At 37.2% G+C, this 22,164-nt stretch overlaps 1 protein-coding gene across 3 annotated transcripts in view; it reads right to left on the bottom strand.

Annotated features, from left to right (window-relative positions):
- Positions 1-22,164, bottom strand: part of ANKRD28 (ankyrin repeat domain 28) — a 126,898-nt gene that overhangs the window by 58,809 nt on the left and 45,925 nt on the right. For 2 of the 3 annotated variants that reach the window (XM_049798089.1, XM_049798088.1), the window contains exons 2-3: positions 20,906-22,115; positions 19,749-19,832 (exon numbers count right to left, since the gene is read on the bottom strand). In XM_049798089.1, the coding sequence (XP_049654046.1) occupies positions 19,749-19,832; positions 20,906-21,022 (201 nt within the window). In that variant the 5' untranslated portion in view covers positions 21,023-22,115. The remainder of the gene's footprint in view (positions 1-19,748; positions 19,833-20,905; positions 22,116-22,164) is intronic. The other variant, XM_049798090.1, reaches the window with a different exon arrangement.

Raw genomic sequence — 22,164 nt, 5'->3', positions numbered from 1 at the left:
CTTATGCAGGAGGCTGGTGGAGACTTCCCTGCTCTACAGCACCAGGGCAGCTCTGCTGGGATGCTCATGGCTTGTCATCTTGTGGGTCAGCTCCAGAGCTTGGTATTTCAACAATCCCAAGCCCCAGGGTCTCTATTGGCCACAAGTATTCTGCATGCTGAGGGTGCTTTGACAGAAGCCCTGACATTTTTTTCCCATAGTTTCACAGCTGGCACTTTATGATGCATCCAAACTTTTTTTTTTCCCCAGTTTAATTTCCGAGAGAAAGTTTTGGTTTACTATTCAAAAAACTGTTTTTCAGAGCGTCTTAGAAAAGCACAAATGCTGCATTCAGCAAGCTCTCATCAGCATGCAGAGGTCTTTGTTTCCATTAAAAGAAAATTCTAATTTTGTTCCATCTGAAGTCTTACATTTTATTAGTGAATTTCAATAAATGAAATCTGAGTAAAATTAAAGAGAATTCTGTATTTTAAATGCTACTAAAGTACTGCTATACAGATCAACCACTTCTATTAAAAAGCAGGAATCACTTGATGAACAAATTTTATCTGCAAATATAAGCAACTGCATATAAAGTGTTACAGTAAATAACACTAATCAAGCATTCAGTTTTAACAAGCAACTTTAGAAGCAGACATCTTGCAGCACTAATATATCATACTAATACAAATACTGGCCTTAGTGTTGTTCCTTTAATTTCATAAACTCAAATGACACTAAAAGAAACACTTCAAGAGAGAAGGTATTTTGTACATAAAAGTCACTGTTACACAGAACGTAAAATCTAACGTTGTTGGTACTATTTAATTCCAAGTATCACAGTATTACTGCAGTATTTGACAACACAGAAAGGCAAGTGTTGAGCCATTTTCATTTTCCAATTCAAAAATCTGCAAGGCAAATGGGACTATTGCAACTCTAAATCAGCTCTAATGTTAGTAAGGAAACACATCACACTAACTGCATTAGGCAAGTTTTACATATTTAAAAGACTACGCTGGTATTCCAGTAGAAACAACAAAGCAATTTATATTCCTAATAAGAAACTCCAAAGTTTAAATCCAGATATTGGTCAATGCTGTCAACAAACTAAAAAGCAGTAAAAGGGCTCAGCCCTTAAGGAATCGGGTTTTGGAATGACAGCTCTGTGTCACAAAAACCCCAACATCATATTTATATGCGCCTTTGGATTGCATTACATGAAAAACATATAATCCTTCCATTTGCAGTACTTCTATTTCACAAGTCTCCCAAACATTTCATCCACATAGGAGTTTCCAGAAGGATTACGACATGAGAAATGCATAGAAGGCCTTATGACCCCATTAAAACCAAATTTAGAATAAAGTGACAGGGATTGTGGTACTTCAAGCTTCTTCCTAACGTCCTTAACCTAGAACAAGGGAAATGGCATCCTTTGTTTCATTTTACCTAAAACATAGGCTTTAATTGTTCCGCTGGTTATTTCATAGATCAAAACTTCTACAATGGACAAATCTATGGCTATTTTAAACATGCAGCATTCAGATCTACCTCTTTTTAAAGTAGTAAGTATCCTTTGAGACATAACAATTTATTTCTGGTTTGGGTTCCATGTCAGCAATTGATTTAGAATAACTAGATACAACTACAGAGAGTTTTAAGGAGCTAGATGCCTTAAAGGCAGATCTCTGTTATCCTGCACATATCCAGTAAGACTGCTGTAACCTGACTATGGCTTCCCCAAGAGTATGTTAGAATGTAACTTCAATTTGCCCTTCAAATAGTTCAACATCTATTGATCCGAAATCGTTGAATTAAAGTATTTTTTGGAAAAGCATGAATGCAACTTCCCCCTTCATAAAAACCCCTCTTTATCCTGTCTGCTCTTCAAAACCAGATTTTGCAATAACCCTTTAAAATACTCTCATTATTTCATGATCACACTTAAAAAATTTCATTTAATTGTGTTTTCTGCTGTACCACTTGTCAGCTGTCTGCTTCAATACCATCTGTTCCTGGCAGAAATCAACCCTAAATACACAATCATAAATCTTCAAAGAGTTTCAATTCCAACATACCCTGTAATAGCTTTAATAAACATTCTTTGCACATGAAACTATTTTCAATATAACACTTAGTATATTTTTCAGTAGAGTTAGAGAGATAGAACTATTCAACCAACATGACTTGTAACTCCTGGGTTCACAGATAATGTATAAGAACATGATTAAAAAATATTTCCAATTCTTTGATACTGTCTGTTGTGGTTTAAGCCCAGCTGGCAACAAAGCACCACAAACCCGCTCGCTCACCCCCCCTCCCCCCTCCGCCAGTGGGATGAGGAGGAGAAAATATAAAGAAACACTTGTTGGTCCAGACAAGAACAGGGAAGGATCACTCACCAATTATGGTTGCAGGCAAAAAACAGATTCAACTTGGGGGAAAAAAAAAATAATATCAATTTTATTTATGATCAATCAAATAAAACCAAGGATAATGAAAAGTAAACTCAAATCTTAAAAGACCTTCCCCCCACCCCTCCCTCCTTCCCAGCTCAACTCCACTCCCGATTTTCTCTACCTCTTCCTCACCAGCAGTGCAGGAGGAGAGGGAATGGGGATTACGGTCAGTTCATCATACGTTATTTTCTGCCACTTCAACATCCTCAGAGGCAGGACTCATCACACTCTTCCCCTGCTCCAGCATGGGGTCTCTCCCATGGGAGAGAGTCCTCCACGAACTCCTCCCACGTGGGTCCTTTCCACAGGCTGCAGTCCTTCACGAACTGACCTAGTGTGGGTCCTTTCCACGGGCTGCAGTTCTTCGTGAACTTCCCTGGTGCGGGTCCTTTCCACGGGCCAGTCTTCAGGCCCTGACTGCTCCAGCGTGGGCCTTCCCACGGAGTCACGGCCATCTTGGGGGGCACCCCCTGCTCCAGTGTGGGGTCCTCCCCGGGCTGCAGGTGGACCTCTGCTCCCCCGTTCCCCTCCACGGGCTGGGGGGGACAGCCTGCCGCCTCACCACGGGCTGCAGGGGCATCCCCTCCTCCCCCTCCTTCCTCACTGACCTCGGTATTTGCACAGGGGTTCCTCCCTCATCCCACCCCCCTTTCCGCTGCAGGTTGCCCTCCTTAAACCTGTTCTCCCAGAGGCGCTACCACCGTCGCTGATGGGCTCAGCCTGGGCCGGAGGTGGGTCTGACTTGGAGCCGGGGAAGCTTCCAGAAGCTTCTCACAGGAGCCGCCCCTGCAACCCTCTCCTGCTACTAAAACCCCGCCACACAATCCCAAAACAGTGTCCAGTACCAGAGAGGTCTCTCCCAGTGTGAAGTCCCAGTGTTACACTTGAGGGTCACTAGTATGCTGAATTTTATTTGCATGTTTTGCTACAGTTTTTAGAATTATCATTTCATAAGGTACAGTAACTGTTTAAATAAATTTTTTGTTCCTCCATACAATAAAGAACACATTTAAATATTTGGCTTTTATGTTCCAACTTTAAACTTCATAAAGGTTTGGTTAGGTACATAAATCTATAATTCAGGCCACTAACTCTTTGGAAGTATGTCCAACCACAAAGTGGTATCTTAAAAACACAGAACTTAACTAGAGCTTGAAAATTAGTTGTATTACTGTTAATCTTTTTCCTCCACTTAAGTATTAGGCTTTCAAAACTTGCAAATCTGTGACAATTAATTTTGTATTCCTACCTTGAGTGTAATTAATCTGCTATTTCTTTAGATTTTTTGCCCAATAGTTTTTAACTCAATTCTCAGAACTTCACATTGTCAAAAACCTAATAAATTTCTAACTAATTTTGGCTAACATAATTTTTAGAAGCAGACCTCTATTTTCTCACCACATTTCAAATTTAAGATGCAGCTCCAATACAGTGAGCAAGCCTAACAAGCTACAATAATGGTCTTCAGCATGCTTAAAAACAGGAGGAAAGCATGCCATTAACCACAAAAATAATACATATTAAATATCTAACCACAAAGTAGCCTTTGAAGCCAGATGATGGATTCATCGTAGTTGAAATGACTAGATCTGTCATACTGACTCCATTTGAATTTCTTGAACTAATGCTCATGCTACTATTTGCATAAACACTTGTACTGCATTTGAAAAACTTTTTGAAAGCCCAGTATTCAACTTTCACTAATAAGACTTTATTACTACACATTACATTTCAGGACATAACGTCTTTGTGCCATCTATTAGGACAGAGCAAATCTAGACTTCCAAGCAATCACAAAAAACTGAGAAGGAATCTTTGCCCTCTTGCTCATTACAACAGCAGTAACCGATGACTCTAGAGACCTTGTCTTGTAGGAGAAAAGAAGTGTCTTCAGTAACGAGGGTCACTTCAGCCATAATCTGCCAAACCCCAGTGTTGTTTCTAGTTAAGATCTTCAGTACCAATTTAATAGTGCATGCTCTTTGACTTGATTCTAGATAATAGTAATAAAACTTGTCACACTGTGGATTAAACCACTAAATCATTTACTTGTGAGTGCCACCACAGCTTGTGGAGACCTTAAAAAAATTAGATAGCAGTAGAAAATAAAAGGTAAGTCAGAAGAGATCTACAAAGCAACTGGAAAAAGGTCACAAGAGCACCATTTTAAGAAAGACCAAGAGTTTATAAAACATATAAGTGTCACTCTAAGCATTCATGTTCCTCAAGAGCACAGGCTCACAATTTTCTGAATTGTCACAAGAAAAAAAATTTTTTAAAAAAATCCCATAACAAGGTAATTTTTAGTAGATCTACATTGACACACGAAGCAACCAGCAAGCACAGCACTTTTAGGATATTAGAAGAAAAGACTATTAGCTACATAATTGCAAATGAGACACTAATTCTCCCATCCAAAATTTGATTTTCCAAATCAAAGTCAAACATTCAGCAACTTCAAATGGACAAATGATAGAGCTGTTCAGGTTTTGCATATGGGTGTATTTTGGAAACAGGACATAAGTTTACCTTGGGTCTAGGTGAATAAGCAAAAGAGGGAGGAATCCATGCTGAGTGGCACTCAAAACTACAGAAATGGATGATCTGATCTATTCTGATTTCGTCACTAACGGCAGCGATAAAAGGCTAAGAAATTTGGCTATAAAAACTTCCAAGTTATATCCAACCTTTCCACCATGAGAAATGAATGAACAAGAGCAAGAGATTGAACATTGGTCAGGAAACCTACCCTGGGACAATAAGGTATCTGCCATGGTGAGAGTTTTAGGGGGGAAAAAAAATAAAAATTAGTATCACAGACACATCCTAAACTGGAGTTTTAGAGTCTGTAACAACGGTGAACAACTGTAATGCACTTCATAACAGAACAGTTGTCCCTTCTTTTTCTGGCTATTGGAACATCCCAGGCAATGTTTCTTCCCGAACACGAAACCTGGAGTCTATCTGAAGTCTTACAGAAAAACAGCAAGTCAAACATTTGAGTTTTATGTTCACCTAGAGGAGAGCAGAATGACACTGCCTGTCACGTATCATTCCACTTTACAAGGCCACAAAGATAAATGAAAATCCTCACCAAGAAGGAGGCAGGGAAGAATTCACATTGCATGGCTTTGCTGTCTGGACATATTTTGCAATCCCAAAAGCATCCTTGTTTAACCTGATGCCTCCAGGTATTTTTTAAATGGAACTTCTGCAATTGAATTTGAAGTTCAAGTTCACAGAACAGCACTAAAATCCATGGAAAATAATTTACTTCCCATTCAGCTAATATTATTTAATTCTATTAATGTAACAAAACTAAAACTGATAAAAAACTCTATCCTCACTGAACCATTATACACAATTCATACTCAAAATCTTATAAATAAAAAGCACATTGAAAGTTTGGTTCCTTTCTGAAACAACTGAACAGTAAGAGCAATCTCGTGGGCATCATTAAAATGAAGTCTGCACAGAAAAAGCACCAAGCATTCATATATATTATAATGACATACTGATTTGGAATATTTGCTTATATTCAACCACCTCTTACTAAAAATTCCTTTTTAAAAACAAGATAGCTCACCTGCAAATACCTTTAATAAAAATTGTACAAATAGTATCTAGAGTTCAAATTACATAAGCAAACATCAGATGCCAAAGTGCTCTTGTCCAAAAGGCGATGTGGTCTTTAGTATTTGCACTCAGTAGAACAACTTGACAGGAAGGGGATGGGAGAAAATAAATCTGCTGTTTTAACTTTTATTGAATCCCAAACTTTAAGGTCCATACCAACTCAGGGAAGTGTAATTTTGAATGCAAGTTGGTACTGCACTACAAGAAAGACTGGCAAAAAAAAGGAACCCGAAGTTCAGAACAATTCATATTGCTAAATAACACTATTCTGGACATCTTTTCATAAAATTAACTCTTCAAATTCTAACTGTCTTACATCACAAGCATTAGGCACAAAACACCATTCAGGTGTAACTGATTGAAGCCCAGTCCATTTAAAACAGTGGCACCAAAAGAAAGACACACACAAATAGAAAGAAATGAGTCACATTTAGCGCAAGGAACAGCTATTGAGCTTCAGCTCCATCTATGATGACAATTGCTGGACCCCACAGTCTGCTAAACTCTCAGAGAACAAGGGTAAAAATTTCTCATTTGAAGACGTACACTCAAAAAACCCCCAAGTTATTTTGATGTGGTTAAGAAGTTTAAACAGTGAGATTTGGTTCATGAGCATGCCTTGTTTTCAAGAAGGCCTTTTTGAAGTACTAAATCTTGAAAAATATGCTGTTTTACTAAGAAAACAGACAAAATTTTGTACAATACAGTGTTTCTTTTTTCATTTGGTTTCTGGAAGACCATTATTTTTGTCTGCCAATAACAACAGAGAATGAAGTTAAATTTCCTACTTTTGTAATAAGTTCTGTTACTCCTAAAGGTCAAAAATTGTCAATAACACAACATATATGAGCACAAGAGGGCTTGAGGTACTCTAGTAGACATTGCATCCTTATTTCTCACAACTAAAGAGGTACACAGCAAGAAGACTTTTTGACTTGTAGTCAAGTATTTCAGGAGACATATTCTGAAACAACCAAACATCGGTGTATTTTTCCACTTCCAAGTAATTCACCTCAAAAACATCTCTCTTCAATTTTTGTTTTTTTTGAAAGTACTAAGGGTGCTTTTTGGAAATACACATCTTCTCATACCCTTTAACCTTTACGTTCCTTGCAGGTTTTGTAATGTTGCTGTCACTGTTGTAATTCTCACTGGTCAGGTTTTCAAACTCATGTACAGAACAAGTACAGCTTGTAAGAAAAGCTGAACCTAGGCCTCTATTCTATAAAAATGTCTACATAGCTTCTTTTGCCCAAATTAAAAAGGCTAGGATTCCTTGTGAGTGAACTCAAGCATCCATTTGGGTATCAGATAAGGACCTGAATAACTAAGCAGGTTTTGTGAGCTGCTCCTTTTCACTGGAAGTTCCAACATCAAGAATTTCGTCCCATTTACCACCAATAAAGGCTACTGAATTCTTGCCCAATACCTGGGAATGAATAAAGAGCTATTCTCTACCCTTTGATAAGAGCAACTTGATCTCACAATACAGATGAGGCATTTTGGACGTATTTTCCTTCCACTCAACTCAGGAATTAAAACAGAGCAACTTTTAGGGCCAAGACTATTTGTTAATATACTAGATCATTATTATTTGTTAATATACTAGATCATTAGCGGGCAGAGGACAGGCATCAAAAACCCCCATCATTAAAATTAAAAAATACCCACCCACAAACCTCTATAGCATTCAAAACAATGTTATATTTAAAAAAAACAGATACAATAATACCTAATTAAAATACTTTCCCTTGGCTTTACCCCTTCCAAATGCCAAGTATATGATTTATAAACATCTACCTGGTATGTATGGCATTAAAAAAACCCAGCTTTTAATTGGAATGCAGTTGCTGATAAGAAAAATGATAAATAACTCTGAAACTACTTTTGAAAAAAATAAAGCAGTATGTGAAAACAATGGACTTTCCATAACGAGAGTACAGTAATGTGGAGCACATTACGTAACTCAGCCTGTGCTCATAGAGCAGGCTGAACGAGGGACAGTGACTGCCTCGTCTTACTCTGTTATCTATCTGTAATATTTGAGGACACAAGTAAGAAAATATGCCAAGAGAGAAAACAGTACAATACAGGCTCTGTTTATGCTCCAGTGAAAGATCACACCACACTAGGTAAGGTATGCACATCTCCATCCCAGTTTAAATCCAACACATTACATTCGGGCCAATGACACTTTTGTTCAGAAAAGCTGGGGTTTCTGCCTTTTTGATTGCAAAGGCTACTGCTAGAATGACAACTCTATACATGTCTGATGTAAATCAGGTATTCGTCTCACCAACTGCATTGTCTTGGTGACAGGAAAAGATGTGATTTTCAGGTTGTGTGTTTAATGTTAGCACCTCTTCTTGGAGCAAGCTAAAACATTTTGCTTGTGTGTTAAGATAAATAGCTTCATAAAGTAAGGTCATATAGCTCCAATATGCAAAGTCCTTCTGCACTATTCTGAATATCTGACTCAAAGTAGCATACAACACAATCTATGCTAATACAGAGACAAATTGTTAGGTGAGAAAAATCCTGCAGAATATATCTATTCTGAAGAATGAAAATGAGAGTCAAAAGCCCCCTCCACCCAACAATAAGTGTCTGCAACAAAAAAATGAAAAGTCCCCACATTGATCACAAAAGAAACCTAACAGAAAGCCTCTGCTAGCAAGGATCAAAACTCCTCCAGAAGTGCTGGCATCCATAGGATCAAAGTATGTTATCTGCACTACTCCTTAGGCTAAGTGGATAGGGGATAAGCTTAGAAGATAACTGTCATTATAGGAAGAGCTAGCAGCAACTAAAGCAAGATGTTTGTGTTCCTTTGAGACAGTAAGTCAGCATCACGTAATTTATTTGTAAGTTACCATAACTACATATATACATATGTATATAAATAGGATTTCATGCAAATAAAAACTGAAATGAAATTAATGAACAGGAAGGATGATAATAAAGTAGGACTTTAACAAAGACTGAAAAGAGAACAGAATTCCACTGGTTCTGGAGATGGAAGGGTACAGGCTCGTATCATGGACCTGAGAAAATTCCCCTCAAACTTCGTACTCCAGACAGACACTGTATCTGAACTTTTCGGGCATCCTCTTCAGGAAAGACTCAGAGATCCCTCATTGCAATGAACTTCCAGTTCATTTGTCCTCAGACCTGACACCAGTAAGAGCCTTTCTGGGGCCTACAGCCACCTACCAACAGTCAACGAGAGCCCTCTTCTTTGGGCATTTATGGGATAGCCCTCCATACAACATGTAGCAAGCAAATGAGAAACACTTTCTTTTCCCAGTTTTTGATACACAGTCATCCTTCATCAGAGTAGATTTAAGGAGCTTAAAAGCTGTATCTACCATGCATAGAGCCTGTGTACAAGGGCCAAACTGAATGAAGGAAATTATGTTTACCGATAGTGCATAGATATTCCACAGCAGATATGTAAGACAGCTTTAACCACTTGCAAAGTGGAGAAAATTGTCTTGTTCAAAGGTATGTTGCATATGCATAAAGAGTTTTCACCCAGAAAGTTACTGCAAATAATCAGTAATTTCAAATCCTATCTTGCTATTACCAGCAATTCATTCTTTAAGGACTGTGTCAATGTTGGAAGTTAATGCACATTAAGTCTACTGAGTTTTTTTCTTCTTTCTGTTCTTTCACTGGGGATGTTCTGTTCTCAAATACCAATCCTTTGCGTGACAGGCACAGCAACTGCCAGAAGTAACCCCAGTAAGCTCTAACTATTCAAGACTTTGCCTCTAGCTTGTTTTGTAAAAGCAGCAGGAAATGCAGAACTCCAATTATCCTTTGAAGGTTACAATCTTAAGTAATAATCACTAAAAGTAATAAGCCAAATCAGACATGATCTACAAAATCATTATCACTAAGAATCACACTGAAGACTCAAACACAAAATTCTTGCAACACATTTAAATTTGATCTAATTATTCATGGTTCTCTACATCAATGCCAATTTTTCAATGTTAAAGAAATAACAATGACCGAAACAAAACCTGTCCGTCAAATCCCCAATTACTGTAAAACAAATTCAGTGTACAGCCAATACAGTAAAGACGCTGCGACACAGACATCCAAGCTTGTTTGCCCAGTTTAGCAAACAAGATAACCATATTAGTATAGTACTAGGCGAGCTTACTAGACCTGATGAGAAAGAGGATATATTAGTCTCAGTAGCACATCACACTAATATTAATTCATACTAAGTCTCTAAAGAATATTTCTCACTACCTGTATAAGGCAGCACCATGCCATGTAAACAAATTGTTCTTTTCAGAGAGTCCTACCCTTTGCAATGGTAACTTTTTGAGAGCTACAGTCCACAGAATCCACTGTACAGAGCAGCAATTTGCTGATGTTGGTCAGATTATCCCATAACTCTGTTGACAGTTTGTTTGTATCACTCCAGTAAGAGTGATAACTCAATACATCTGAAACTCTCACTTGCACAGGCTAAATACAGTGTTATCAACATGAAGCAAGGAACTATTCCTCTTTGGACTGGCAAGGTTCTCTCATTAAGAGTTTCAATTCTGAAGAAAAATGCTTAATTATACAGATTTGTATTTAAAACATTCTGAATCTGTTTCTACACCAGAAAAGGAACTCAACACAATTTGGACACACTTCATATTGAGGCTGGAAAACATGATTCACTCTAAACCACTTATAAGGAAGTAAGATATCTGGTTATTCATTACAGAGGACATGCTTGAGAAACTTTCCACACTAATGAACAGGAAATCCACAACTTTAAAGTTAAATAACAGTAAATAACTGCTATATTATGAATTTAAATCTTCTTTGAGTAGCTGGTGGATGCTCTTTACACTATACAACTTGCAGCAAGTTTCCACAACACTCGGAAGACTTAGGTCTCCAAAGTTCTCAGTTTCTGGAATCAGTCAGGCTTCAGATCCATGGATCAAACAGCCTCAATATCAGATCCTTTAGAAGTGGAAGCTTTCCTATAGGAAAAACTTCCCTACATTCCCTGCAGCAAAATTTCTTCTTATCCCTTCAAACACATAACATGAATATTCACATTTTTAAGAACTGACTTAATTCTTTAGCAAAATAACCCCTGGACGTTCCCGTATGTTAGTGCTGAACTCTATCTACTCCCTTAAAAACACCTCATTAAAACTTGAGCATGTTTAGTGGCAAGATGTTTCACAAGCTAACTTTGTGTCTTGTTAATAAAACACCACACACCTTTGGCTGTTCTATTCACATAATGCCCTTCTAAAAAACATCTCCTAGACCTTCTTGCGTGCAAGATACTTCAGCACCACATTAAAACTGATGCATGGCTGCAAGTTCTGAGCAGGCACAACCTGCTCCTGTCTGCACAGGACCACAAACATGCTCCCCAAAACTAGGATTCCTCACAGAATTTTCCTGCTATTCTTCAGATGTAAAGAAATTTCAGTGAAGCTAACACTTCATAAAGCAGGAGAGTCTCATGACTCATCATTTCATGAGGCTAGTCACACGGGAAATGGGGGGTTCCTGTTTGTGGTGGAAACATTAAAAGAAGTTTAATAGACACTATCCAGAAGCAGAAAGCAATACAGTACATTGAAATGCACATTGGACAAAGGTCCAAGCAAAAGTTTAAGGAAAAAGAAACATCTTGCTCTCATTCTACAGCTGTATTTTATTAGAAGTCTGTGGGCAAACAGGATACAGATGAGTGCTGTCAGTCTTTGAGATTACATACTGTTTTCTTCTCTTCCATACGTACGAAAAATAATTACATATACCTCATGCAAAATGAAAAGATACCAAATTAAATAAACCCAATAACTATTTTAAATGCCTCTAATTACAAAAGCCCTCTCAATTCTTCTTAGAGATCTGAGTAAGACATAGGTATCATTATTGTTATTTTGATGGGTAACAAAAATCCCTCAATGAACAATTAGCAGGGGAAGCATCTGAAGGCACACTCACCTTGTTTTGTGATTTATGCCCATTCTGACTTCACCTGCTCTCTACCCCCCATTTGCCCAACACAAGATTTCTCAGACTCTCTGCTCCAGCTCCTGAAGCTGGGTTCCAGGCAGAGGCTGCCAGGCAGGAGCTGCTGCACTGAGTCAAGCCCTGTGCTTCTCAGCGTTGGTTTTTTTTACTCATTATTAATTTTTTTTTCTCATTATTAATATTTGTTTATACAGGAACATTTTATTTCCTCTTCAATCTCCTACAGTTATTTCAAAGGACTGTTCTCACTGTCGATTCATTATATGCTTACTGTCATTAGCATTAGATAAGCTACCATATTTTTTTAAATACTTCATATAGACACTCACATTTAGATATAAAATTGTGTATATATACAGGCACACACATGTACATATGTGTCTTTTCAATATACAGTTCTTTGCAGGAAAACTCACAGCAAGTCACTGTGCTTAACAATCCAAAGGATGAAACTGAATTAAAATAACGAGTATCAAACTCATCCTATGTTCTCATCACATTGAAAAGTCTTTCAAACCCACAAATACCTGTAATTTTATCCTCCAAATCTGCTACACTCTGAACTGGAAATAAAAACAGATTACAAATAATGTTTAACCAAGAAGAAACCTTTCTGGTGGAAAACAAACAACAAAAACAAAACTCCAAAGTTGAACAGAATTTTATATAAATAATTTGGAAAATTAATAAGCAGTTTTAAAACAATTTTTCCTCTGGATTGGATTGATAAAACCTGAAGCTATAAGTCTTAAGAATCACACTAGCTATAACTAGCACATTATAAAAGACGGGAAACTAAAAATTTGTCCTCATTCCAAATCTCCCCGAGAAAAAAAACAGTGTTCTCAATAGTGGAAAACATGCAAATATTTTCATGTACTTTATTAATACATCAAAAGGCACCATTTTTCACTAAATATTTCTTTGCTATGATTAGAGACTCGAGACATTACAACATTTTTGGAGAGAAAGTCTTAAATTTAAGATTGTTTTTAGTAGGTCTAAATTATGCACTACAGCCCAGATAGTTCAAGTTACAATAATTAGTGTCTCTTCATCAAATGCTTGTCTGCAATTGGAAATTAGCAAAAGACCCAATTACAAAAAAAAAAAAAAAAAAAAAAAAAAAAAAAAAAAAAAAAAATCGACTGGTACTTTTTAAAAAAAGAAAAATGTACGCCAGATTGAAACTCTCTGGCAATGACCACAACTAAGAAAGCAGAAGTTCATACCCTGACCTATTAAGATAGGAACTAAAATAAATTGCGCTCTTCAGAATATTTTACTATTTTCTGGCTGCCTTTTTAATTCCTCCCTCACATTCAGATCAGCAAACCAGAAGTTAGGAGTGCTGCCTGCACAGTCTGTCCTGCCAGGGAGTACAATAAGATGCTGCTCCACAGTACCAAATACGTTACTGCAAGTTTTTGTTGCCAAGTCCAGTTGCCAACAAAAAAAGTCCCTCATGCAAATAGCCTACAGGATTTGCCTGGAGAAACCTGACAAAACAGTTAGCAACAGTGGGTCTGATGCATGCCTGGGACAGACTAGTTAGTAAACCCATAATCTCTCACCTCTTCAGTAACACAGCTTGAAGAGCTAGAAACTGTACACAATTCCTGCTTAGCCTTTGCTACATTATCCTAGCTTTTAACTACTATTTATCCTCACCAGTTTACATACAAAAGCCACAGGGTAGCTTTGCTCTGATTGCCAGAAGCTTTATCTAGTAACAAGAGGTGTTATAGATTAATTGGCCTGGAAAATTATTTCCCTGAAAGCATACTCGGGGTGGAGCAAATCATAAACCATTATGAGACATCATAACACTTTTCTAATCAATAGTCATAGTGTTCCTGAAGGGGACAGGAGTACGATTTGGACACGCCTGCCTTCCCATTGCTTTTATCTAGCCCATGCAAATCTCTGTGCAAAACTGTCAAAGTTTTCCCCGCTGTTTGCAAAACTATTTCCACTCCCTGTTAAAAACAGCCCCCCTGAATTCCCTGCAAGAGCACCGAAACATGGTATTGCAGATGAACCACCACTATCTGAAAAGCATCACATATTAACCTGCTCTGAGCAACTTCTTCCAGTTGTCCCAACCAGCAAAGTCTTACACTAATGTGAGTCTTAAGTTACAAAAGGCACCGGTAACAAAACACGTAACTCAATTTATGCATAGCAATTAACGTAGAAGGAGGTTTTTAGAGGTATAGGTATATCAGACTAAAGTGAATTTACAGTTGTAGTTGTATGCACACACACTTTATCAAAAACAAACAAAAAAAATCCACATTAGTCATTGGTAACATAAATGGCTACAGAAAGATAATGAACATAACGGTAAAAAAATTCCCAAAGATTTTTTTTTCCATCATTACACATTATGGCTTTTTTATTTGTTTTTAAGCAAGGCCGTATTTACGTATGTAAGTTTCTTTACATTGAGAGATACTTCAACATAATTGCTGAATTAGACAGCAATTACAGTTTTCAACATAATGACATATATAAAAACTCTTCTAATGTATGAAACAGGTACAGAATTTATTTGTATTATCAGAACGTTGAACTCTACAAAATTTAGTAGATTGTTCCATATTTCAGCCAAGTAGTTCAGGCTTTCCTGTTCTACACTGTACTCTCAAGTCTGCAGGAAAAAAAACCCCAACAAACCAGTTACCCCACAGTTCAACCCACAAGGTTAAGATGAAAGCCAGCAGACCATACATTCATTATCTATTTTTTCTATTTAACCTCTTTTAGGACTTTGCTGACCAATACGAGCATCACAAAGAATCCTTCTTGGTTTTTAAACTGTATTTCAGTTTTCATTATTAATTCCTAAATTATTAAGATATTTGAGACCCTCGATAATCTAATTCTCCTGGTACCCAGACCCAATGCTGTATGAGAAGTCCTAGACTTGACACTAGACTAACAAACCAGTTTTCTTCCTCGTTCAGTCTATCCAATGACCTGCAGAGTAAAATGAATTAAAAAATTTAACAGGTAATCAAGTAAGAAGTCATCTTACCCTAGAATGACATCCAGCAACATTCTCCTACAATGCAAATAACACAAACAAGAAGTTATGCAAACCCACACTTGGCAGGCCTGGGAAGGGAGCCTACATCTCTACTGCAACAGTCATCCACACAGCAACCCTATTGCTCAAAATAACCAAGTCACATACATAGTCTTAGTCCTCCTATTTGTACCTGGCACTTTGGCGCTACCGGATCATATACCTTGCCAGTGCCAGGAACAAAGCTTGGGATTTATGGGCAACACTTCATTGCTATCCAATACAGGTGGGGGGATAGGGAGGGCAGACAACATTGGTTCTGTGGGTTTATTTTCTTTTTTTTTTTTCTTTCTTCCCAAAATAGTAACATAGGTGAGCTTTTTTTTTTTTTTTTTTGGTTACTTACTATAGGAAAAAAGCCACTAAATTAAGAGCTGTGCTGGATGGCCAATAGTCCAGATAGAAATCTTACAGATAACCCTGATTGCTACAGTCATTGGTACAGTATGTGGAATTTCATTTGCCCATGTCACATTTTATGTTGGAAAAAACCCCACCAACTCACACATAAAGCAGCTTTAAAATATGTTTCATAGTTTAAATCTATTTTAATCTCACAAAGCACAATGAGCAGTAAGATACAGGTGTTTCATGTTGAAGTCACTTATCACATGTCAATATGTGCAGTGAGCACTTTGAACATCGGGAGAGATCTGTGCAATTTTGGGATTCCTCCAAAAATAGTGCTTGTTTGGCTTCAGCATGAGAAGAGCAAGGGGCACACTGACACCAGTTCAAGACAGGATCAGATGTTTATCCCCTCTGCTAAGATCAAGTGCAATAAGGTTACAAAAACTGCATATCGGATTACCTGAAGTATCACTTCTCATGGCAAGAAATATTATCCTAATAGGTCTAGGAGGAGGAAAAATTGTTCTGACTTTGAATGGTCATTTCCATAGCCAGATCTGCAACCTTTAAATCATTTTTGACAGTGATCTGGTATTCCTGCTACAGAATTGTATTCTTAACAAATAGCTGAGATGAAATACTCCATTTTCATGATCTTTTAAACCAAACGTACATAACAGTTTTGGTTACAAACAGAAATGGCACAGTTTGCAACAGTAATGGGCCTCCAAATCTTAAACAAATCCTGATTTATAAAAGGCAATGCTGAAATCATTTAGTTAGCTAAAACTAACTGCTGAAAAGTACATAAAATTCAAACCAGCCATACTGTCATCAGCAAGAGCAGGAAATGCTGAGGATCCCAATTAACTAATAAAGAGATATTAAATGTCAGTTATCACACAAGATTCTCCTTACTGCCAAGTCTCAAAAGCTCAGGATGGAACTAAGAAATAATAACTATTTTTTTAAAAACATATATATACATATACACACACAGAGCACAGCAAGAGCCATGTGTGTAACAGAAACCACATCGGGCTTGACATATGTGACCTGTGTGATTTAAGCCTGATTCATGAAACAAACAGCTACAGTTTCTCAAGCTTTCTTGGCGAAGGGGAGGGAGAAGCAACCCCTTCCTCCCTGGTTTTTTCCATTAATTGGAGCCTCAAGAGAGTTCACCTTCCAAACAATACATTTGATCAAAGTTCCTATAAATCATTTTAGTCTATAAAATAGCTGCACACTTCCAATTTGCAGAGAAGATAGTCTTTTTGAACAAGAGCTTAAGCAGCTAGGGACACACTTGATTTGTTCTTTCTTCACAAAAGATTACAACTGCAGAGTGGAATACAATACATACTTTCTAAATGTAGACTGAGCCTGTGACTCAAGAAGGCTGGTGTGGTATGAACAATCTTCTTCCTGAAAAAGCCTGTTTGCTATCAGTACATCATTTTACAGTCACACACAGCAATTCATGGAAGGCCACCCATCTCAGAATCTTTCTAAATATAACACTATGGTAGAAGACATCATCTGTTTTAGGAGTAATGCTCTAATACAGCCTAACCTGGGTGCAATCTTTAGCTATTACCATAATACCAAACAGTTATCGCAGCCTAGCTTTGGAAGGCTAAATAAAAAGACTCAACTCACTTAGCTTTGAAAGAGTTTTAAGCCAACTGCAATTAATGTTAAAGATAACATACCCTGAAAGTAAAAAGGTAAATGAAGCTGGATGGTAACAGAAGGAAAAAAACAAAAACTACACCCGCATTTCATCAAAACACTAACAACTTTCCTAGATTAATGTCACTGTCACAACAAAGACCTACAACAGCACTATCTTCAGTTCACTTCCGGGCAAAATTAATTTGCAGAACCCTGCTAGGTCTTCAGTTACAGAGTCCAACCCATGCTCAGGGGAAGGGAAGAAGGAAGGAATATGAACTATTAGAATACAAACTGCAAAATAATTAGTTGCTCTTGAGAGAGGGAAAAGACTCTGCAGAGGCATTGGAGGGAATGACTCTGGAATTCAAACAACTGTACTGAAGCACTTGGATAGCAAAGTGGAAAAAAATCCAACATATACACTGGTCTAATACAATCCACAACAATCAAAACAGTTTATCACGATCCTTCTCTTTATTAGGAAATACACATAACCACTTCATTTTCTGCTCTTTTCTCCTCATTCAGTCCATACCAATTCATAACACATAACTAAGGTGACGACTTTGGATCTAGACTATGTAAGGATATCTTATCTCCAGCCAAGTACATACAGCAAACAAAAACCCAAGGAAAAGAACAAAACACAAACACAAAGAAAAATCCACTAGGCAGTTTACTTCATTTCTATCAAACAATGGGAGAATTTATATGCTCATTTACTCCCAACAGTGTTTTAAGAGATATATGTGAATGTAATATTAAATACTGTAGTAGGACTAGGACTGCCATGACAGGAAGGAGTAGTCATGCATGATAAACATCTGCCCAGGATGAAGAAGGTGGCTGTGAAAAAATAGCATATTTGTTCTGGATGGATTCCAAATACACCTTGGGTGTTACTAGCCTAAGATACACACGTGTTTGGTTAAAGTGAGATATATCCACAGAAAGGAATATAAAAATTAAGATGTAAAAAATAAAAAAACCCTCAGATTTTGAATACCGTACCTACAGTATCTCCACTGTAACTACCTGGCAGTCTAAAGTAACCCTCTTCAAAAGACATCAATTACAGCACAACTGCTGACTTCATATTTATGGGCAACTGTTTGACAAAACTTGAGATAGAACAAAAACCAAAACCAAACCACTACCACATATATACTGACATCTAGCATAGGATTTTGTAAGAGACAGTCAAAAAAGCTGAAAGATACTAACCTAATTTTGTTTACAGGCACTATAGCTATGAATGCTGACCTTACACATGGAGGAATATAAATGAAACAATAGAGCCTAATCAGCTTTTAAAAATAAAAATGGCAGCGAGACCAGAGTGTTCATATGAAGAGACTGGAAAGATACATAGCTCATACTCTTATAACTAAACAGAAGATTAAATCTTTTGATATTATATAATCCATCATACAATCTTACTTAAGAACGTGCAAAACTACTGAAAAAGAGGAAAAGTCCAACCTTATGAAATAAAACTTTAGATTTGACAGCATGTCTACTTATACAGGGTCCTACTCAAGCTCTTCAAGACAATGGGAGGGCTCCCTTATACTTTCAGCTAGCATTGATCAGATATAAATTCCGCAGAATGCTTTTAAATGTCAAAATACACATACCAAACTAAATACTTGCTTTTGGTTTACATGTCTGAAGAAGAAAGTGTAAACAATTACAATAGCCTTACACTGGCAACTATGTAGCATCTAGATGTTAGCCTTTGCTTTTTAGCATCACTGTTGCTTTGATGCATTTGGAGCAGAAACAGCTACATACACTCCCATAGCGTTAAGCCCTAAATGGTTTACATCAGTCTGCTTTAATAATCAAAGCAATTTCTAATCTATGTAAAGAATTTATGGTATATTATCTTGCATAGTGGCAAACATGCGTATTAGAATGTTAATAGAAAGTAAATACAGTAACTGCATGCTGTTCAAATCTTGAATTTCACCCAACGGAACAAATTCAATTTCATTTCAGTACAATTTTTAACACTGCACTATCTGGGTTTTCAGTACCACAAGTAGGGCATACACACGCAATTTCTCATTTTTACTTATTAATATAATCATTAGGCTTCCCTTTCTAAAATCCACTATTAAACCTACCTACTGAAACCCCAGACCATTTTCTTATAATTGCCTAATGTATACTATAGGCTGTATTTAATTTAAGAAGAATCAAAGTCTACATAGCATCACATTTAACCAGTCTAACTTTCTAAAAAGTCTTATGCAACTGCATAAACAAACTTTTAAGTTACCCAAGTGCTGCAGAACTAACATTTGAAAGGAATATAGATTTAGGTCTTTACTATCAACACAAATCTACAAAGCTACACTCCTCCTTCCCAGTATAAAGTGCATGTATAGGCTTTACTTTGCCTATTACATAAAACCAATAAAATTTACAGCTCATGAATTAACGAAGTTTTAAAGTGATTAGTATAGCAGAAAGCTGTATCAAAACAAAATTAAAATGTATTCAAAGCTAATGATGTTTGGTTTTACCTGAAAATTAACATCTTCTTTCTTAAATATCAGTGCTCGAACTTCATCAGGATCTCCATTAAATATAGCTTGAACCAATGGTGGCTGAAATGAAGAAAAAACACATCTGAGAATATAATCCCAGTTTAGCTTTTAGTGATACACATATGGTTTTTTGATACATAACACAAACACAAGATGATGACAAAATAAAACATCCCAGGCAGTGTAACAAAGAAACCAGCAACAGTATTTAGAATTGAAGAAATCCTAAGTTTTAAAAACCTCAAACACACGAACATACTCTAAGTTCATGGAATAAAAATAAAAATAGAAAAACCCAACTAAGGCCCAGAAGACTAGCTTGAAACAGCTGAAAAGAGAACTCCTCATAATAAAATTAGGGCTGTTGTTACATACTGCAAATTCCATATGATATAAGCAAACCCCTTTTACATTAGCAAGTGACTAAAGTTACTAGAAGTTTTTCACCTGTTTAGATAGAGTGGGAAAGCAAAGTGCATCAGATAAGTATGGTAACAAATACACACTCACACACATCTACTAAATATAGCAGGATTTCTTAGTAAGAAAAGCTGCTGAGGTATGCTAGCAAGATTTCAGTCAGTCACTTGACAAAATAAAATAATTTAAAGCAATAAAAGCACAGTCCCTAGTGTTGATCGTTTCCAGAACGGGGTAACATGAATCTAATAGTTACATCAAGATTATGACTTACGCTATTTTTCATTTTAGCTTAGAATTGCTCTTGCTTGATGTACACTATATACTCTATCAGTTCTCAAAATAAACACAGCATATTATTGCAATAAAATGATTACATCAGTTTCTAAAGTTGTACTGCATGGAGTGGAGTGGGGAAAAACCATTTACTTCAAATACAGTTTACCAAGCCCTCTAAAAATCCTCGGCTATTACACAAGAGTTGAGATCTGTTATTGCTGCACCATAAATAAAGTTACACGAAAAAGAATGGGCCCTTGCAAATATTAATTCTACAACTAAGTTTCAGCTTTTTCCCTCTTTAGTATAGGCAGTTTTTACCACCTTGTCTTGTTTCGACATCACACATATTCATATCAATCTTAGGAAAATTACTATTTGTATTTGCAACAGTACTATAAGCAGGAAATATGCCAACAAACAACATGCCTTACCAGCACATTTCCAGAGGGCGATGGACGTAAAGATACATTTTCCTGAGGTAATTTGGAAATAAATGTGGGAGAATCATCTTCCACCTCCTCCAAAACAACAATACAGACTCGACTCATTCGATCCGTTTGAGGAAGCAAAAGCAAACAAAAAAATGCCAGCAACGGTATTTTTGGAACCAGACCACAAATATCGCAATGGGGACCATAGAGGAAATACTTTCACCTGTTTCACATGCCCTCACAAACTTGTGAGTGCTACCGCTGGTATATTAGCATTTAAAAAAGGACATTCCAATCCCCCCTTACACTTCATTTTTCAGATTTAAACACCCTGAGATGTTCAAGACAATGCTGAAAAAAAAGTTGTTCTTTTTAAAATAAAATTTCCCTAGGCATCGAAACCACAATAATGAAACTGTGGAACAGCTGATAAAAATATCCCAAGATCCAATTCCATTCGAACAGCACTCACTGTCGCACACAGCTGTCCTTTCACAAGCAAATTTGTCTTTGTTAATGTCACAACTTCCACAGCGTCCTTCTACCCCCACAGTGAAATCATTGTTGCAGGAGACATGACACCGTCCTATTGAGGACAGAACAAGGAACAATTGCCCTGAGAGAGACGGCCACAGCTATACCCGCTCCTGCAAGGTCGGTTTTAAATCAACCGTCGCAGGCTTTCTGGTGACTGAAAATAAACACGTCTTCTGATCATCCTGTCATGCTACGGCTTCCTTTCTCAATGTCAAAAACAGTCCAGCCAGAAAAATGCATCTCGTTTCCAGCAGTTATTCAGGACCTGCTTAGAGGAAAGTAATTCCTTCCCATGCAAGAAAAATATCTGCAACGTACAGCACGGCTGCAGTACATTTACATGCGATGAGTCAGACCACAGGGACAATGAACTCCTTGAATAATATTGCCAGTTGAATCCAGCCTCCCCAAAACTACAGCAACGCAGACAGCGTTACTCTGTCACGGACACAAGCAATGCAGAGCGTTCATTTTTCCTTCGCCGGGCAGTAGCTGCAGCTTCTCCATCAGGGAACGCGTTAGGCAGAAATACTGTTGAGGAAGAATGCTTCAGCAAAACAAGCTAGCTACCACACACAAAAGCTCAAATTACTGCCTTAGACTTCTTCTGCAAAAGCAGTTCATCACTCAAGTGTTTCTTTGATCACCATGTGAATGCAGTTCCCATGATAGTCTTCATTCAGTTGAGGGGGAGAGGAAAAAAAGAAAAAAAAAAAAAAAAT

The sequence above is a fragment of the Accipiter gentilis genome, chromosome 4, assembly GCF_929443795.1.
Source record: "Accipiter gentilis chromosome 4, bAccGen1.1, whole genome shotgun sequence".
In the NCBI taxonomy this organism is placed as follows: Eukaryota; Metazoa; Chordata; class Aves; order Accipitriformes; family Accipitridae; genus Astur; species Astur gentilis.
The sequence above is the reverse complement of the archived record's forward strand: the minus strand, read 5'-3'. Positions and strand labels throughout refer to the sequence as shown.